The following is an 18,468-nucleotide window of genomic DNA, read 5'->3' as shown; positions in this document are numbered from 1 at the left end:
TAGGGCCGTGCTACAACAGCTTGCAATGCACGTGATTGCAGTAGGGTAGTGCAGCATTTGCAGACATCTCAAGTCTCCCAGAAGGTGCGGGAGAGTCCCACATTTCTGCGGTGGCTCCCGCACACCCACAAGCACCTCCCCATCTCCTGGGAATGATCGGTGCGGCGGCTATCCCTCCTGCTGTGCACCGATCATCCCCAGCTTCTCTGTGTACTCCTCCCCTGTCCCCCTCCGTGTCCTTCTCCGCCCCCCCCCCTCGTCCCCCGCAACCGGCTCCTCTCCTCTGCCGCTGGCTGTGGGGGGAACTAGTAATTGAACACAGTGAGTGACATCGCTCCTGTGTCCTGTGATAACTGAGCAGAGTAAACTGTACTTTGCTCAGTTTATGAATGAGCAGGAGCCTCTTGTTTCCTGTTCATTCATATTTAGTGCTGAGAAAGGGACTGGGGAATGTGTCCTCAGTCCCTTTGTCTGTCTCAAAGGGGAGATGTTAGGGGTCTGTTTAGACCTCTGACATCTCACCAAAGCCCCCCAAAAATAAAGAATTGTAAAAAAATTCTAAAAAATGAAAAAGTGTAAAAAAAATTTAAAAAAGCATTGTGAAAAAATGAAAAACAAATGAAAATGTAAAAAAATCAAGTAAAAAAACTACTGATACCATCCACTGGCAGATTTGGGCTTTTTTCTAGCAGGAAGCAGATGACAAAATCTAAAAACATAGCAACAAATGATGAAACAGATAATAATTTTTCCTACTGGCTAATTGGCTAATAAAAAAAACGCCAAAGCTCGAAAACGCAGGAAAACGCTGCATGGAAACGCGCAAATATGTGCAACAAAACGCCGGAAAACGTTCAAAACCGCTTTGCTCAGTTGTGAATGTGGCCTAAGGCTACAGTGGCAGCCGGTCCATAGAGGCCGCACAGGCGTTACCCCCCCGTCCATGCATCCGGCCCCCCCAATCTACATACAGGGATGCCAGACCATGGATTCCAATGGAGGAGGTGTTTTTTTTTTTTTTGAACAACAAGATTAGAGCCAGAGGGTCTAATAGGCTTCAAAAAAGGGTGGGCTTGGGGCACAGAGCACTACACTCTGAATCCACCCAGTTGTGCGACAATATGAATAAATATTCGCTAGTCTTATACTAATCCTCCTCTAGGCCAATCAGGAAGCAGGTTATGAGACCCATTTCCTGATTGGCCAAAACGCCAGGTGATCCTATTGGATGCCTAGGAGGAGGGAAGAGGATCAGGGCGAAGAGCATGGCAGGAGCAGAAGACCCGCCAACCCACCAGTAAATTAGCTCACCCGCAGCAGTGCTCCCCGGCTCGGACAGGGGAGGGGAGATCGGAGTGAGGAGGCCGTCCGTCTCGCGCCACATTCCCCGCATTATCCCCCCCCCCCCAAATTATCGAGCACCAGCCGCCACTGGTAAGGAAGCTGACAGGCTTGGAAAGACATGCTGACAGTGGAGACATAAAGGGCCATATAGGGACAGCCAAAGGGCCGAATGTGGCCTCGGGGTCGTAATTTGCCCAGGCCTGCTCTAGGAAGCACTAGCCTTGCCTATAGCAGTGTGCAGCACATTGGAAGTTAGGGTTTAAAGATGAATAGCCTTGGTGGGAGTCCACTGGAGTTGTCATGTGAAGTGTCTGGGAGACCAAGCCACAGGAAATACTTTATTCTGTGAGGCTCTGTCTGTTTAACCACTTGCCTACTGGGCACTTTTATATTGAACGGGAACCAAGGTCCGGTATTCTTATATCTGCCTCCTGGCCAAATTGATTTTCAACGTGAGGCGTGCACGCTGAAGTAATTCACTGACAGACACAAAGTTCAGTGTAAAATTACTTTTTGATAAAACAACAGTGTAGCGCTAGTATGCACACTAGAATGGAGAGGTGCATGTGCCTAAATGTGGTACATATAAAAACCAAGTGTAATGTGTAAAAAACAGAAATAACTGTGCTTGAACACAATTAATATGTGGATCAAACATATAACAACAGTCCACATAAATGTGAAGGGAAGATCTCTTCCTGTAAAGGTGACACCAAATCAGTGGGCATGAGAAATTGATTGTTTGTAGTCACTTTCAGCAACACTTCGAAGGTAAGTAAATAAATACTCTTACCAACTGGGGTGGACTGGACACACATGTCGTACGACAGTGGGTCAAACAGGCTCGGGATCCTATGAGGTCTGGATCAGGTTCTGTACACAAGAGGTGGTCAGGCAGGTCCGATACGGTGTCCCCGACTCCCGGTCCCTAGACTCCACAGGTACTCTGCAATCCAAGTAGATGTTGCCCAAAACAATTCATCAGGGACTCTAGAAAATAGACATATGGAAAAAAGGAAGGGAGGACTCCGGATAGTGCAGGTCAAACCAGATGGTTTATTTGAAATATGTCATATATCAGCAATGACACAATAAAAGTGATCACAAAAATATATAAAAGAAAATAAAAGCAATGTGGGGTACAGAAAGAGCTGGCCTGACGCGTTCCGACACTAAAAGGTCTTCAACTGGGGCAAATCTCTGTGCCCTCACATTGCTACTAAATAAATAAGTTTCCTAACAAGATAGTCCATCCTCTAGGGGCAGGACCGGGGAGATACCCAGACAACATGCTCTCCAAACTAGACTCATTCATGACTGTAAAAAACATAGGAGTCATGATGTATCCTATAGTGACAAAGGATATCTAAAACTTGATTTAAAATCAACTATTTCAGGGAGTTATATGTCAAAATATGGTAATGTGGTATTAAATGGAGACTTACCTAAGCTCACCTTATTGTAAACAAAATCACATGACATAGTCACGATGTATCATGTGACCGTCTCTGCATGCGATACACAAGTCCACATTCACCTAAAGGGAATAGGGCTTTGTCGCAGCTTCATTGCAAAAGTCACTAGTCTTCCACCGTAGAAATTAAAGAAATTAAAAAAGTATCAAAAGCCAATGTGTCACATCAGGGCAACAACAACATATAATAAATGAGTGGCCTCATCGCAGCCCAGTCTCCCACCAGAGGGTGCGAAATAGCACTCGCCGGCAGAGGGAGCCTGCGGGTCCACTACAACTAAAAAAAAGGGGGAATTGAATTAAAATATAGACAGTGTATAATAGACACCCAGAAACGTACCAATAAGCATTCAAAGACATGGATTCATATATAGTTCACCAATATCATGGACAATGACTACTCCACGTGTGTGCAGAGGATACACACATGGAGTAGTATATACATGAACACACAAAATGTATTCATAAATGGATCCTAATGTGGAACCCCCAAGGACCCATATTGTTGGAATGTTAGAACAATGAATAATGTATGAGGTAAGTGCATATATGCCTGAGGAAACTCAATAAGTATGGGAAAAAAAAGGGGATTTGATATACGGAAGGAGCCAACTAGTACCAGTCACATCAATAAAATGGGGAGATGATCAGAAAAAAAGGAAGAAACTAGATCAAGCCTGATTGATAAAGCAATTTAGATCCCAGTCGACAGTCATGCCATGGGGCGAATAACACTTGAGCTCATATATCCAAAAGGTCTCAAGTCGAGATACACCCCGTAGGCATGAATCGCCTCTACAATGGGGGACGAATCGATCTATATTCTGGAAATGGGTACCGGTTGGATCTTTCCCATGATGTTCCAGATAGTGACGAGAAACAGTGTGTTTAGGACATCCTTTTTTAATTTTAGCCAAATGTTCATTGACACTGATGGAAAAATTCCTAATAGTCCGGCCCACATATTGTTTCTTACATGGGCACGTAATAAGGTACACTATGAATCTAGTTACATAGGTGGTAAAGTTCTCCATAGAGTATGTGTGCATGGTAACTGTAGACTTGAAAGTGTCAGTTTTATGTCTCCCCAGAACATTATGTAGACAGACATTACATTTTCTGCAAGGAAAGTAACCTCTACATTCAGGAAAGAACAAAATACTTTTGGGGGATCTATAGTATTAGGGGCAATATCGCCCTGTATAGAGCGTGCTCCCCTAAAAATTACTCCTGCTTTTTTCTGGGAGGGAAGCTCCCAGGTATTTATCACTCTGGAGGACTTTTCAGTGTTTGTTAAAGATCTTTTTGACCTCTTTGTGCTGAGTGGAGAAAGATGTGAAAAAGGATCATTTGGATTTATCATCTCTGGCCGTTTTAGGTTTAATCTCCAGGAGGGTGGCCCTATCTATCATGGAGACCGCACCAATATCGGCATCCAGATCTGAGGGCTTGTAGACTTTATCCACAAATCTGGGAGAATGTGGGACTGAGAAAAGAAATCACTATCCTTCGTACAATTCTGCCTAAGGTGAAGGAATTGGCCTCGGGGGACAAATTGGAGCCACTGATGGTGGTGGCAGCTGTCCACCGGAATATAGCCATTCCTGTCTGTAGGCTTAAAGAAGGTCCTAAGTTCCAAACGATTATTAGTGGCTGTAATTTCCAAGTCTAGAAAATGTATGGTTGTAGTACTGGCCTCGTAGTTCAAAACAATACTTTGATCATTCCCATTCAGAGTGGCCATAAAAGCAACGAGGGAGGCCCTCCTTGGGTGTTCCACATTAGGATTCATTTATGAATACATTTTGTGTGTTCATGTATATACTACTCCATGTATGTATCCTCTGCACACATGTGGAGTAGTCATTGTTCATGATATTTGTGAACTATATATGAATCCATGTCTTTGAATGCTTATTGGTACGTTTCTGGGTGTATATTATACACTGTCTATATTTTAATTTAATTCCCCCTTTTTTTTTAAGTGTAGAGGACCCGCGGGCTCCCTCTGCTAGTGAGTGCTATTTCGTACCCTCTGGTGGGAGATTGGGCTGCGATGAGGCCACTCATTTATTGTATGTTGTTGCCCTGATGTGACACATTGGCCTTTGATACTTTTTTAATTTCTTTAATTTCTACGGTGGAAGACTAGTGACTTTTGCAATGAAGCTGCGACGAAGCCCTATTCCCTTTAGGTGAATGGGGACTCGTGCATCGCATGCAGAGACGATGTCATGTGTTTTTGTTTACAATAAGGGGAGCTTAGGTATGTACTACGCACACCAAGGCCACCATGTGACCACCTTGGATGGCCGTACCACGTGACCTGATGACTTAATCATGGCGGCGCTCCAGATTTGGAGATGTAACCCTTGCAATTTGGGACTCTGGCATCACACGATCCCGCTGTCAGGATTCGCCTTCCTTTTGATGAGTCTGTGGAAGGAAGTGATGACGTCTTTGGACCGCCCCAATGGTTTGATCGTGGCGATGCGCGGCTCCAATTCTATTGAGCATGCGTATTACGCATACCACCGGGTTCTGTGTACTTCCAATGAGTATCTTGTGCGATAATGTGTTAACCTAGATTGTGTCCCATTGGCCAATTCGTGTCATGTGACGGTGGTCCTAGTCGAGGCCTGGAGTGCATCATATGACGCTCGGTCTCCATTTAAAACCACATTACCATATTCTGACATATAACTCCCTGAAATAGTTGGTTTTAAATCAAGTTTTAGATATCCGTTGTCACTATAGGATACACCATGCCTCCTATGTTTTTTGCAGTCATGAATCAGTCTAGTTTGGAGAGCATGTTGTCTGGTTATCTCCCCGTCCCGCCCGCCCCTAGAGGATGGACTATCTTGTTAGGAAACTTATGTATTTAGTAGCAATGTGAGTGTACAGAGATTTGCCCCAGTTGAAGACCTTTTAGTGTCGAAACGCATTGGGCCGGCTCTTTCTGTACCCCACATTTCTTTTATTTTCTTTTATATATTTTGTGATCACTTTTATTGTGTCATTGCTGATATATGGCATATTTAAAATAAACCATCTGGTTTGACCTGCACTATCTGGAGACCTCCCTTACTTTTTTCCACATGTCTGTTTTTTGGAGTCCATCAGGAATTGTTTTGGGCGACATCTACTCGGATTGCAGAGTACCTGTGGAGTCTAGGGACCGGGAGTCAGGGACACCGTATTGGACCTGCCTGACCACCTCTTGTGTACAGAACCTGATCCAGACCTCATAGGATCCCGAGCCTGTTTGACCCACTGTCGTACGACTTGTGTGTCCACCCCAGTTGGTAAGAGTATTTATTTACTTACCTTCGAAGTGTTGCGGAGAGTGACTACAGGCAATCAATTTCTCATCCCCACTGATTTGGTGTCACCTTTACAGGAAGAGATCTTCCCTTCACATTTATGTGGACTGTTGTTATATGTTTGATCCACATATTAAATGTGTTCAAGCACAGTTATTTCTGTTTTTTACACATTACACTTGGTTTTTATATGTACCACATTTAGGCACATGCACCTCTCCATTCTAGTGTGCATACTAGCGCTACACTGTTGTTTTATCATTCATGTTGAACTTTGCTTGTTTGGGTGTTGGCAGCTTTTTTTTTCACTTTGTATTGTTTATTTATGTTGTAGCGCAGTCTTTTCCCCATATTTCTTAAAATTACTTTCTGTTTATTATTTCCTCTTTTCAAGACTTATATACTATTTCGTTATCAGTTAAGGCTGGCGCATGCAAACCACAAAACAACCACAAATATATATATATATATATATATATATATATATATATATATATATATTTTGTGACAAAGTATGTGACAAAGTATAGGCTCTAGCTGGGTCGTCCATATAAGGAAGTAGCAACCGGTCATAGCTATGTTCTTGCTTCTTCTAAAACGTTGGTGCGATCTTCTCTTAACTCTTGCAGTTCAATTCAACAGTATTCTACTGAATATGTTTTAAGACTGATAAGCAGAAGCTGATATATATCAGGTATAAAGCATGTACTTATATATATATATATATTACATTTCACCATGATACTCTTAATCACATCCATTACACTTTCACCCCCTTCCTGCCCAGGCCAATATTCAGCTTGCAGCGCTGTCGCATTTTGAAGGACAATTGCACAGTCATGCAACACTGTACTCATTTGACATTTTTACCTTTTTTTTGGAGACAGACGGAGCTTTCTTTTGGTGTTATTTACTGTGTTTTTTGTTTTTTGCTAAACAAACGAAAAGAAAAAAAAAGTTTTTCTTAGTTTCTGTTATAAATTTTTGCAAATACGTAACTTTTCTCCTTCACTGATGTGCGCTGATGAGGCTGCACTGATGAGTGGTACTGTTGGGCAGTGATGGGCACTAATAGGCAGCAATGATGGGCACTGGTTGGCAGCACTGATAATTACAACACTGATCATCAGTGCCCTAATTATCAGTGTAGATGTTCCCTGTGTGGATTGCCGCCTACCGGCCCTCATCTCCTCACGAGCAAGGAGAAGACTGCCAATAACTGCCAAATCCCGTTTACACTGTAATCAGCTGTGATTGGACACAGCTGGTCACATGTTAAAGAGCTGCTGTGATTGGCTCTTTACCCCGATCTGTGATCAGCTGTGCCGATGCACGCCGAAGGGGGCGAGCGAGAAGTGCGATCACGGGAGGATGTCAATAGACACCCTCTTGGAAATGTGCAACCACGCTGTAGCCGTCATTCGGCTGTAGCGCAGTCAGGAAAAGGTTAAGGGATCATTTATATGTGCTCTCCTGGGGTAGTAAAATCTGGCATTTTTTCCACAGTTTTACCACCCTCTGACTGGCCATCTGAACAGAAACCTGCAGTCACTTAGGGCCGTACACATGCAGCAACGGCAAAAATTAGACAGCATGTCACATTCGGCAGCCATCATCATTGCCAAATGCAACCCATGCAAGTCTATGGTGTATGCAAATGCAGCATGGTGGTGTTACATTTACAGGGTTAAATCAGGTGCTGAGGGGATGACATATATATTGCCTCCTTACTGCTTGTCAAACACCTCTGACAAGCCATTCGCCATTGATTGGACTGGAGGAGCGGCAAGAGCTCAGAGTAGGGTGATGTAGGGCTTATTGTGACTGTTGTCATCCCCTTTACATAGATGCTTGACTAACAAGGATGGGCTCCCTGACTTGGCTCTACTATCACCTCCACTTATGTCTGCTGCCTTTGGAACTCAAAGCAGTATGAAACCCAATTCTTAGATGTGATGGCTGCATACGTTTTCTTTTTTAGGCTTTCTTTCTTTTATTTTTACCTGGTGATCTGGCCTGTAAGCCTGTTGTATTTTAACAGAACAAGCTGCCCTGCAGCAGCTAGAGGGTTGAGAAATCACACTTTTGTTTTTGAATTTAAAGGAGAAGTATGAAGTTTGAAATAACAAACACACATTTTCACCTCTATGCTGCAGCCGTCCCACATTGGCACTAAGACCGAGAACTGAGCCATCACATGACCACATAGTTGCAAAGTAGTAGTACTATGTGTGTGGTTTTATGTCAGTATTACATTGTATATTCCTGTATGTTGATAGTTACATAGTAGGCGAGGTTGATCATTCAGTTCTTGGTCCACCCTGAGTGGAGAGCAGTAACTGTCAGTCACCACTCTTTACTTCGCTCCTCCAGTGCTCATTGGAAAGTTGGGTGGGCTGTGGGGGTTGCGGCTGGTTTTGGCTGTCAGCTGTGCTCTGAGAGGCTGAGCCAGCTTTCAATCAGGCAGCCAGGTTGTTTACCAACATTATTGTCAGGATCCTTGCAGAGCCTGGAGTGGCTCTGTGACATCAGCTTGTAGGTAGGTGCAGTTTATTTTCTCCACTGCAGGTGGCGCTCATCTGCAGTGGCAATGAAGATGGTGGAGGAAGTCGAGAGGAACCTGGAGAACACAGGGAGCTGATAGGGGGCAATAGTCTGCTGTCAGCCAACTCTGGGTCACAGGAGAGCAAAAGTAAGTTTGTGTCTGTGACCCACAAGACAAGTATGACCAAAAAAAGCTTTGGCCACACTTCTTTTTTACAGTATAACTTTAGATTTTTTTTTTTTACTTTTGGATAGAGTGGAGAGGGATTAGAACACCTATCAATTTTTTTGCTGTCTGTGTCTCCACTAGGGAGATTCGACCTCTCTATTTGTCCTGGTTACAATTATCATCAAAAGTGAAAAAAAAAAAAATCACAAATTGAATTGTCCCCAGAACCAGTAATAGAAGGAAAAGTTTCCAGTGGGGGCACTAATTCTGGTGATCCTGGTGACACCCTGGGATTCTCTCACTTTGGAGGGATTTCCTCTCACGTGTTTTGACTATGGGACAGGAAGTGAAGGTAAATCTCCTCAATGAGACACATGTGGCAAAAAACCAACAGGGGTTGCTTGCCTATAGTTGTACTTTATTTATTACTGCTTTAACACCTTCCCGTCCGGCCTATAGCAGAACGACAGCTGTGTGGTGACTTTAAGATCCTGACTGGACGATCGCTGATGCGCTGTTTCTCGGACTTAGAGCATCACTGATCAGGGTAAAGAGCCAATGACGTAAGCTCTTTACCTTGTGATTGGCTGTGTACAACGCAGTCTTAAAATGTCTTAAAATGCTGGGAATGTGTACATTAACATCCTCCTGTTCTTGGCGGCGCACTCTGTGATCGCCGAGTCGGCTGATTACAGATCGGGTAAAGGGCCAATTACAGCGGGCCCTTTACCACATGATCAGCTGTCAGCCAATGACAGCTGATCACAGAAGTAAACAGAAGCCGGTTATTGGCTTTTTTTTCCCCCTCACGCTGTCAGCATGAATAAAGAATAAAGCTTCTTCTGTTAGAGGTCCCACACATGGCACATCAGTGCCGCTAATCAGTGCCCTGCAGTACTACCAATCAGTGCCTCATCATTAGTGTCACTTATCAGTGCTGTCTACCAGTACCCATCAGTGCTGCCCATCAGTGCCACCTATCAGTGCTGCCTATCAGTGCCCATCGGTGCCACCTCTCAGTGCCACCCATCAGTGCAGCCTCATCAGTGCCGCCTATTAGTGCAGCCTATCAGTACCCATTAATGCAGCCTATCAGTGCCCATCAGTGCAACCTCTCAGTGCTGCCTCATCAGTGCACATCAGTGAAGGAGAAAAATTACTTGTTTGCAAAACTTTATAACAAAATATGAAAAACATTTTTTTTTCAATATTTTCGATCTTTTTTTTGTTTGTTTAGCAAAAAATAAAAAACCCAATGACGATTAAATACCCCCAAAAGAAAGCTCTATTTGTGTGAAAAAAATTATGAAAATGTCATATGGGTACAGTGTTGCATTACTGCGCAATTAGGGTCACCACCTGTCTGGGATTTGAATCATGTGTCTGGGTTTCAGTCCGCCTGAAACCCAGACACAATATTCAGACAGGAATGGGGCTCAGAACAGGGCCTGATAGGAGGGTGAGGGGGCACTATGCATGACACATTACTTTTTCTCTTTAGAGTGCCCAAAGGTGTCCCAGGTCTGTTACAATCCTAAAAAGTGGCAACCCTATGTGCAATTGTCATTCAAAGTGCGACAGCGCTGAAAGCGGAAAATTGGCCTGGGCAGAAAGGATCGAAGTGGTTAAGGGGGAGCATGGGGGAGTTTCTAAAAACATGGCTCAACTATGTGCTTTTACTGCCCCCATCCACAAATGTAAATGACCTCCTAATGAGCCCTCAGAGGATCGTTCACTGGAACTCATTTATCTGGAGATTCCAATAGAAGAAGCCGTACTCCAAATCCTTAGTAGATGGTTTATTAGGTACACATAAAAGGCTACAAGGGGTGAGCGTTTTCGGAACAAGGCGGTTGTGCCCAAACATGCGCGCCTTTTATATGTACCTAATAAACCATTTACTAAGGATTTGGAGTGCGGCTTCTTCTATTGGAATTTGATGATTACTTGCTGTCGTGAGGACATTGTAGCTTGAGCGCCCTCCTGTGGATGGCACCTGATACCTATGGATATTTCCTTGTAGAGCGATGCATTTTTTGACTGCCATTTATCCGGAGGGGTGTAAATGAAAATTGAGGTAGTTGTGTGCTAGTATGGTGTGAAATGTGAAACGTAGAAAAACATATAATAGTGATAACTTTTTACTGCAGCTGTCACTAATGTGCTCCCACAGAAATCAGCAAAAAACAATATAGGTGTGACAGCGCTGTAAAAGTGAAATAAACAATTATGGTGATAAACACTGATATTGCAATAATATGAATAAATGAATGAATCCACATTGTGCAAAAAAATGATAAAAAATAAAATAAAAAAAAAAACAAAAAAAAAACAAAGCAAAAACAAGCTTGTGTGATATCTATCTTCAGACAACCTCCATGAACGGAGCGCTCCCACCACCTCATACAATGCTCGCTCACCTCCTTTAAACGACCCTGAAAGAGGTCAAACTTTTTTTTCAAAACTTTTTTTTCATGTGTTGCTGAACTTACCGGTAGTCATCGTGGATTTAAAGTTTGGAGCAGCACAGTGGAAGGAGTACCTACCTGCTTTTGATTACTTTCATCCCCTGAGCCACCAAGATTCTCTGACGATCCCTGGGAGGGAATGTTTGCACAGGGTGCAAGGCGTGTTTGACCCCTTGAAGGGTCATTCAAAGGAGGTGAGCGAGCATTGCATGAGGTGGTGGGAGCGCTCCGTTCATGGAGGTTGTCTGAAGACATCACACAAGCTTGTTTTTTTGTTTTTTTTATTGTTTTTTTTTTTCATTTTTTTGCACAACGTGGATTAATTCATTTTATTTTTTTTACTTTTTTATATTAATGTAATATCAGTTTTTATCACCATAATTGTTTGTTTCACTTTTACAGCGCTGTCACACCTATATTGTTTTTTATCTGGAGGGGTGTCAGTCCAGTGAGCGCCCATACTGGGTAAATGAGAATAGAATCCACATGGACAGTGTAAAGTTCTGAGGCCCTCCGGTGGTTGTAGGGTGAACTGCAGCTGAGCGCATGGAGGGCGGGGTCCCTGAGGTCACCGAATGGGGCGTGTCTAGTCAGTGATTGGGAATTACTCGTTGTATTCTGTAGACGGACGGAGAGGAGCGATCGGGAGATGAGTGGTCCGGCCAGAGTGATCGTGTGTCTGCTGAGGAATGATCTCCGCTTCCATGACAACGAGGTGTGCGGCGTACAGACCTATCTATAGTATGAATATGGATTCCATACACCGAGCATTGGAGAGCCGGCTGATGTGTATATATATACATGCGGGACTCTGTGTGTACAGCGTCCTTCTATAGGGCTGTCTGTATACATAGTGACCTTCTATAGCGCTGTCTGTATACAATGTATAGTGTTGGTTATACAATGTGCTCTCCATAGGGCTGGTTAGATAATGGGAGCAGGCAGGGATCCTATTGGAGGATGGTGTGGTAAGGGGCGGGGTCGGTGTGACACGTGTTGTGTGTTGATGTTGCTTTCATAACCTCTCCTGGTCACCCACAGTGCATTGTATAATTGTACCACACCATACTGTATAATCCCCTCCACACCATACTGTATAATCCCCTCTATACCGTACTGTATAATCCCCTCCACACTGTACTGTATAATCCCCTCCACACCGTACTGTATAATCCCCTCTATACCGTACTGTATAATCCCCTCCACACTGTACTGTATAATCCCCTCCACACTGTACTGTATAATCCCCTCCACACCGTACTGTATAATCCCCTCCACACCGTACTGTATAATCCCCTCCACACCGTACTGTATAATCCCCTCCACACTGTACTGTATAATCCCCTCTATACCGTACTGTATAATCCCCTCTATACTGTACTGTATAATCCCCTCCACACCGTACTGTATAATCCCCTCTATACCGTACTGTATAATCCCCTCTATACCGTACTGTATAATCCCCTCCACACCGTACTGTATAATCCCCTCCACACCGTACTGTATAATCCCCTCCACACCGTACTGTATAATCCCCTCTATACCGTACTGTATAATCCCCTCTATACCGTACTGTATAATCCCCTCTATACCGTACTGTATAATCCCCTCTATACCGTACTGTATAATCCCCTCTATACCGTACTGTATAATCCCCTCTATACCGTACTGTATAATCCCCTCCACACCGTACTGTATAATCCCCTCCATACTGTACTGTATAATCCCCTCTATACTGTACTGTATAATCCCCTCCACACCGTACTGTATAATCCCCTCCACACCGTACTGTATAATCCCCTCCACACCATACTGTATAATCCCCTCCACGCTGTACTGTACTACACGCAGTACCTTTTTTCAGTGTGGTATGCTGCAACTCAAACCACCCCAACGCAGTGTTATTGCGGTGAATAAAACTAAATGAAATGTCTTTTGTAGTGCAGGAACTACTTTTAGAAATCGGTACGGTGGTGCAAAGTCAGCATCACGCTGATTGAGACGCTCCTATTGCTGGCAATAGAGTCCGATTTTGAAATGCGATTTGACCTGTCAAATCGCGCCAATGTGAACGCTTATTCTTTCCAAAATTAAAAGAAACATTTTGCCTTTAGTTGTTCTTAAAATTATGCAGAAGCAGTGAAGAAATTACTCTGCATCCTTGAAATGGACTGTATCATTTTTGCCTTATTTGCTGCTACAGTCCTATAGAGGTCCCTGATGGGAATCTTCTCTTTTACCATAACTTATGAGTGTCGGGTGTGCATGAGGCTGATTCTTTTCCATCCAGCCTATAATACAAGGCAGTATCAAAGTTTTGTAACACGCCAACATATGGCACAATCACGGAGAGCACCCACCTTTTATAAGTCAGTGTGCCAAAAGGCATCGTCCTGTGCACATCGGGAGCTGTGCAACTGGTGCTATTCTGACCATGTGCAATGAGTCGTTCGAGGTGTTTTGAGTTGCACACGCGATTGTTCTCCAAAGATCATCATGCACAAGTTGCTGAAAGGTTTCAACATTTTTGGGGGTTTAGCTCATTGAAGGTCTTCCTGATCTCTCGTCGTCTTCCAGTGATGTTCTCCTACTCTTGAAGCATGCATGCCACTCAAAACACCTCCAACAACTTATTGCAGCATCGCTGTAAACTTTCTGAATCATGTCAAACGTCTCTGTGGCAGATTTGCCCAGTTTCACGCAGAATTTCACGTTTGCTTTTTGTTCTAACTTTGTCTTTGATGAAATAGCAGACGTGGTAACACACGTGGTCAGAGTAGCACCAGATGCACATCTCCCGATGTACACAGGGTGAAGTCTTGTGGCACGCTGCATTATGAAGGTCGGTGCTCCCTGTGACTGCGCATGCAGCCTTGTGCTGCCATCTATTGGCGTGTTACAAAACTAGTCTTTGAAACTTTTTGATACCACCTCGTATATGTAGTGCAAAGGAAGAACAGGAGTGCAGTGTAACTGCTTTCTTGTTCAGTTGTTTTTATAGAATATTTTACAATACAGAGGGGGGGATTAATGTACCATATATACATGCCTACATCTTCAATGAAAGCAATTGCAAATCAGAATTTATAAGACCTTCATAAGGTATGTGTACAGCATTTACTTATGCGAATAATGTACAATAGTGACTGTATTTTGATGGATCAGTGGGTATAAGCCCTATGTAACTTTTTTGTGCTGTAGGTACTGTTGTGGGCACACAGAAATGCTGATCATATCGTCCCTTTATATTGCTTTGACCCGAGACACTACCTTGGGACACATCACTATAATTTTCCAAAGACCGGGCCTCTTCGGTTGAAATTTCTGTTAGAGAGTGTTAAGGATTTACGGAACACTCTGAAGAAAAGAGGAAGGTATGGTAACTCTTTCTATTTATTTGCTGGCTTATTAATTGGCTTTAGTTCTTATCTGGCAGACAGAAAAAATAGGGATCAGTGTCCATTGTCTGAAAGTAGCCACACAATGTACAAATTTCGTCCGCTTCTTGAAAAAACAAACAAAATTCACTGAGTGGGTGGCCCTGTCTGTTGCCCGATATCCTTCAAATGAGAAATTGAAGGAGCCCAGCGGAAAATTGTCATCTGAAAAGCAGCTGCATCCAGTCAGATGCAGACACTGTTGGGGTATTTTGACAGCTGGTGGGACTGGCTAAGGCACAGCAAGAAATTCGTCCATCTGTGTTGTATAGCGTGGATGGAGGAATCTGTTAGTATATGGCTGCTTAAAAATGAATTGCAGGTATGGTATAGTTTTACGTAGATACATTGGTCCAGCTTGGACCAATCTAACTATCTATATACCATATCTGGCTGATGCCCCTGGAAGCTGGCAATTAGTAAAGTAGACACTTCTACTCCAGTGATTTCCATTAGCTTCCACGTCCTGTGCTGAGCAGCCGGTCTGATGCATTGTGCACACAGGAGGTTGACTGCTGGACATGGGTGCCATTTAGAGAATGCTTTTCTGAATGAATGCAAAGCGTTCTCTGATTGAACAAGGTGGGGTGGTGAAATTATGCTGTCCACCTCATCCAATCGGAGAACATTATGCAGCTTCCGGGAACATTGGCTAGGTACATTATGTTTCACCTCTCATGAGTTAAAGCGGGGGTCCACCTATCTATCGTTTTTTTTTTTTTTTTGAGTTCATTCACAAACTTTTTCTTTTCAGCATTACATACTCACATATTGTGTGTAATATGTCCGCCTGTGTCAGATTTGGTCGGAAAGAATAACTTATATTATTCACTGCAGGCGGTTTCCATCTTCATTGTGGGCATTTGAAGCCCACAAGCATTTATTTCCTGGATGTGGTGAATGCTGTGCTCCCAGCATTCACCGCTCCTTCCCGCACATGCTCAGTGGCATCCTGGGAAGCCTGAGACTAGCTCCCAGGAGTCTGGGAGAGGCTAGAAACACGCCTACTCCCACGGGAGGAGAACCAGGAAGTGCAAAGAAGAATAGAAAAATAAAAGGTAATTACGGCGATTTAAATTTTTTTAAACGGCATGTCAGCATCTAGGCAAGGAAGAGAATACATACAGATATTGTTCAAAATTTGGGTGGAACTCCGCTTTAATTTGCTGAGAACTAAGGTGGGATCCGGTCCGGGTTTTACCAGCCACCTTGGCAGGGTTGGTTCCGAACCAGATTTTGTGGTCCAGTTGTGTCCACCAACAGGTGGTATAAATAAAGCGGGACTGGAGCAAAGAATTGCTCTTGGCCTGGTACTTATGTAAAATTTGCTTTGTAAGAGAAAAGGTTTGCATTATCTTTGTTTTGTGGGTGACTGGGAGAAGCCCTTCACCTGTTGAGTTATGCTGCGTACACATGACCGGACTTTCCGGCAGAAAAGGTCTAATGGAATCATTCCGTCGGACATTCCGATCGTGTGTGGGCTTCATCTGACTTTTTCTTTCTAAAATTCAGACGGACCTAGAAATAGAACATGTTTCAAATCTTTCCGACGGAATCAGTTCCTATCGGGAGAACTGCTCGTTACATAGTTACATAGGACTTCGGTCCTATGGTTTGGACTTTGGTGTGATCGTGTGTAGGCAAGTCCGTGTCAGCGGAACTCCGTCGGAAAGACCGTCGGAGTCTATTCTGACGGAAAGTCCGGTCGTGTGTACGCGGCATTAGGAACCTGCAATGTTCAGTTATTGCCTGGGTGGCTAGGATTTATTTTCTGTTTTTGTTTGTGTTATTTTCATGCAACCTTTTAAATAAAACTGGCTACCAGTCAGATTTTAAGAAACCTGCCGTTTGGACTACCTTTTTCCCAGGGAAGGCGATTTCTCCCATCCCCCCCCCCCCCCCCTTTGAGCTAACCCCTGACAATAGTTATTATTGGTCCAAGCTGGACCAATGTAACTAGGTAAAAATATATCATACCTGGACACCATCTTTAAGATACAGAAAAGTGACAGCTGGATTCTAAATGTTTTGTGGCCAGCCTATACTCTACTTGCAACTCTTACTTATTCTACATGAATTTTTCACTTATATATTTTCTGTTTATTCATACAGCAATCTGCTATTGAAAAGAGGTCACCCAGAAGATGTCATTGAAGATCTAATCAAGCAGCTGGGTCCAGTGTCTGCTGTTGCTTTCCAAGAAGAAGTATGCATCCTTAATAAACTACCAGCATACTTGTATGATATATTCTAAGTTATGTCTCCTGCGCGTTTTAAAATAGTCAAATATTTATTTGCATACAACAACAATATTGTGCCCACGGGACTATATATAAAAAAAATGTAAGACCATTTATTGACATACATTTAAAAAAAAAAAATTATATATATAAAAAATTTTTTTTTTTTTTTTTTACATCAGCACCAGTGACCGTACCTAAATAAATTATGAGTGTGCTAGTGGCTGCTCTGTTCCTTGAAATCTTTCGTGTTAACCTGCACAGCACCGAAAAACCATAGCTACGGAAATATCCAAGGGGGGTAGAGGACAGAAGATTTTAAGGAGCAGAGCAGCCATCAGCACTCACGGCACTCTTCATTCAAGTAAGTACTGTACTTCAAGAGCTTCATATTTAAACTATATGGCTGAAGGGCTCATTGGATACATCTGTAGACAAAGTAAGAGGTTTACACAAAACTAGTTCTGCAGGAATACACCATAAAAGACCACTGCATTAAATTTACTCTGCCATAGTTTTCAGGTTACCCTGTCTGCAAAGAATTTTAATTATCTGCATTTGCCATCTGTTTCTTCAGGCAACAAAGGAAGAGCTTGATGTTGAAAAGTCCATAAAACAAGTCTGTACTCGTCATGGGGTAAAAGTCCAATCAATCTGGGGGTCCACATTGTACCACCGTGATGATCTTCCATTCAGGCACATCTCCAGGTACAGGTCTCAGTTGTAAGAAAGTAATTTCACCATTTGAAGATGATCTTTCATCTGCTTTGCCCTTCTGTGTTTTTTTTTTTTTCATCCATCCTTTTGGGAATTGCAGTGCAGTATGTGCTTGTTGTTACTTGTGGACTTCTAAAGACCTGCTTCACAGAAGACTTGACTAACAGTTGCTTCTGCCCCTAAAGAACTGTCATTGGTCTAGCGGGCTACAAGGACTGCAGGGACCCATATAAGCCATATACCATTATACAAAGTGGCAGTTGTCTTGTAGAACGTATAGTGGATATAAAAAGTCTACACACCTCTGTAAAAAAAATCCAGGTTTTTGAGATGTAAAAAAAATCAGACCAAAATAAATTGGTTCACAATTTTTTCCTCCTTTTTAATGTGACCTATAATCTGTGCAATTCAATTAAAAATAACCTGAAATTGTTTGGTGAAAAACATAAAATAACATGGTTGCGTAGGTGTGCACATCCTCTTATAGTTAGGAACTTTTTTTTAGTCCTGAGCCCTTGCACGGTGTGAATTACAACTGTATTTTGCTTCCTTGAACTGCCTTAACCACTTCTGACCAACCTGGCGCATATATGTGGCCTCTCGACAGGTGGGCTTTAACGCAGAGCGGCACATGGATGCAGTCCTAGGTAAACACTCTACTGCACCCAGCGCAGTAACAAACGGGTACCGAAAAGCTCCTGATGCATACTTGTGACTGGGGGCTTTCTGATGATGTGACTGCCAATCAC

At 43.1% G+C, this 18,468-nt stretch overlaps 1 protein-coding gene across 2 annotated transcripts in view; it reads left to right on the top strand.

The window, feature by feature from the left end:
• Positions 1–11,878: 11,878 nt before the first annotated feature.
• Positions 11,879–18,468, top strand: part of LOC141144385 (cryptochrome DASH) — a 71,796-nt gene continuing 65,206 nt past the window's right edge. The window contains exons 1-4 of one of the 2 annotated variants that reach the window (XM_073630027.1): positions 11,879–12,040; positions 14,527–14,699; positions 16,875–16,968; positions 17,580–17,710. In XM_073630027.1, coding sequence (XP_073486128.1) covers positions 11,975–12,040; positions 14,527–14,699; positions 16,875–16,968; positions 17,580–17,710 — 464 coding nt within the window. In that variant the 5' untranslated portion in view covers positions 11,879–11,974. The remainder of the gene's footprint in view (positions 12,041–14,526; positions 14,700–16,874; positions 16,969–17,579; positions 17,711–18,468) is intronic. The other variant, XM_073630026.1, reaches the window with a different exon arrangement.

This window comes from Aquarana catesbeiana, linkage group LG05 (assembly GCF_042186555.1).
Source record: "Aquarana catesbeiana isolate 2022-GZ linkage group LG05, ASM4218655v1, whole genome shotgun sequence".
In the NCBI taxonomy this organism is placed as follows: domain Eukaryota; kingdom Metazoa; phylum Chordata; class Amphibia; order Anura; family Ranidae; genus Aquarana; species Aquarana catesbeiana.
Note: the sequence above shows the minus strand (reverse complement) of the source record. Positions and strands in the feature narration are given on the sequence as shown.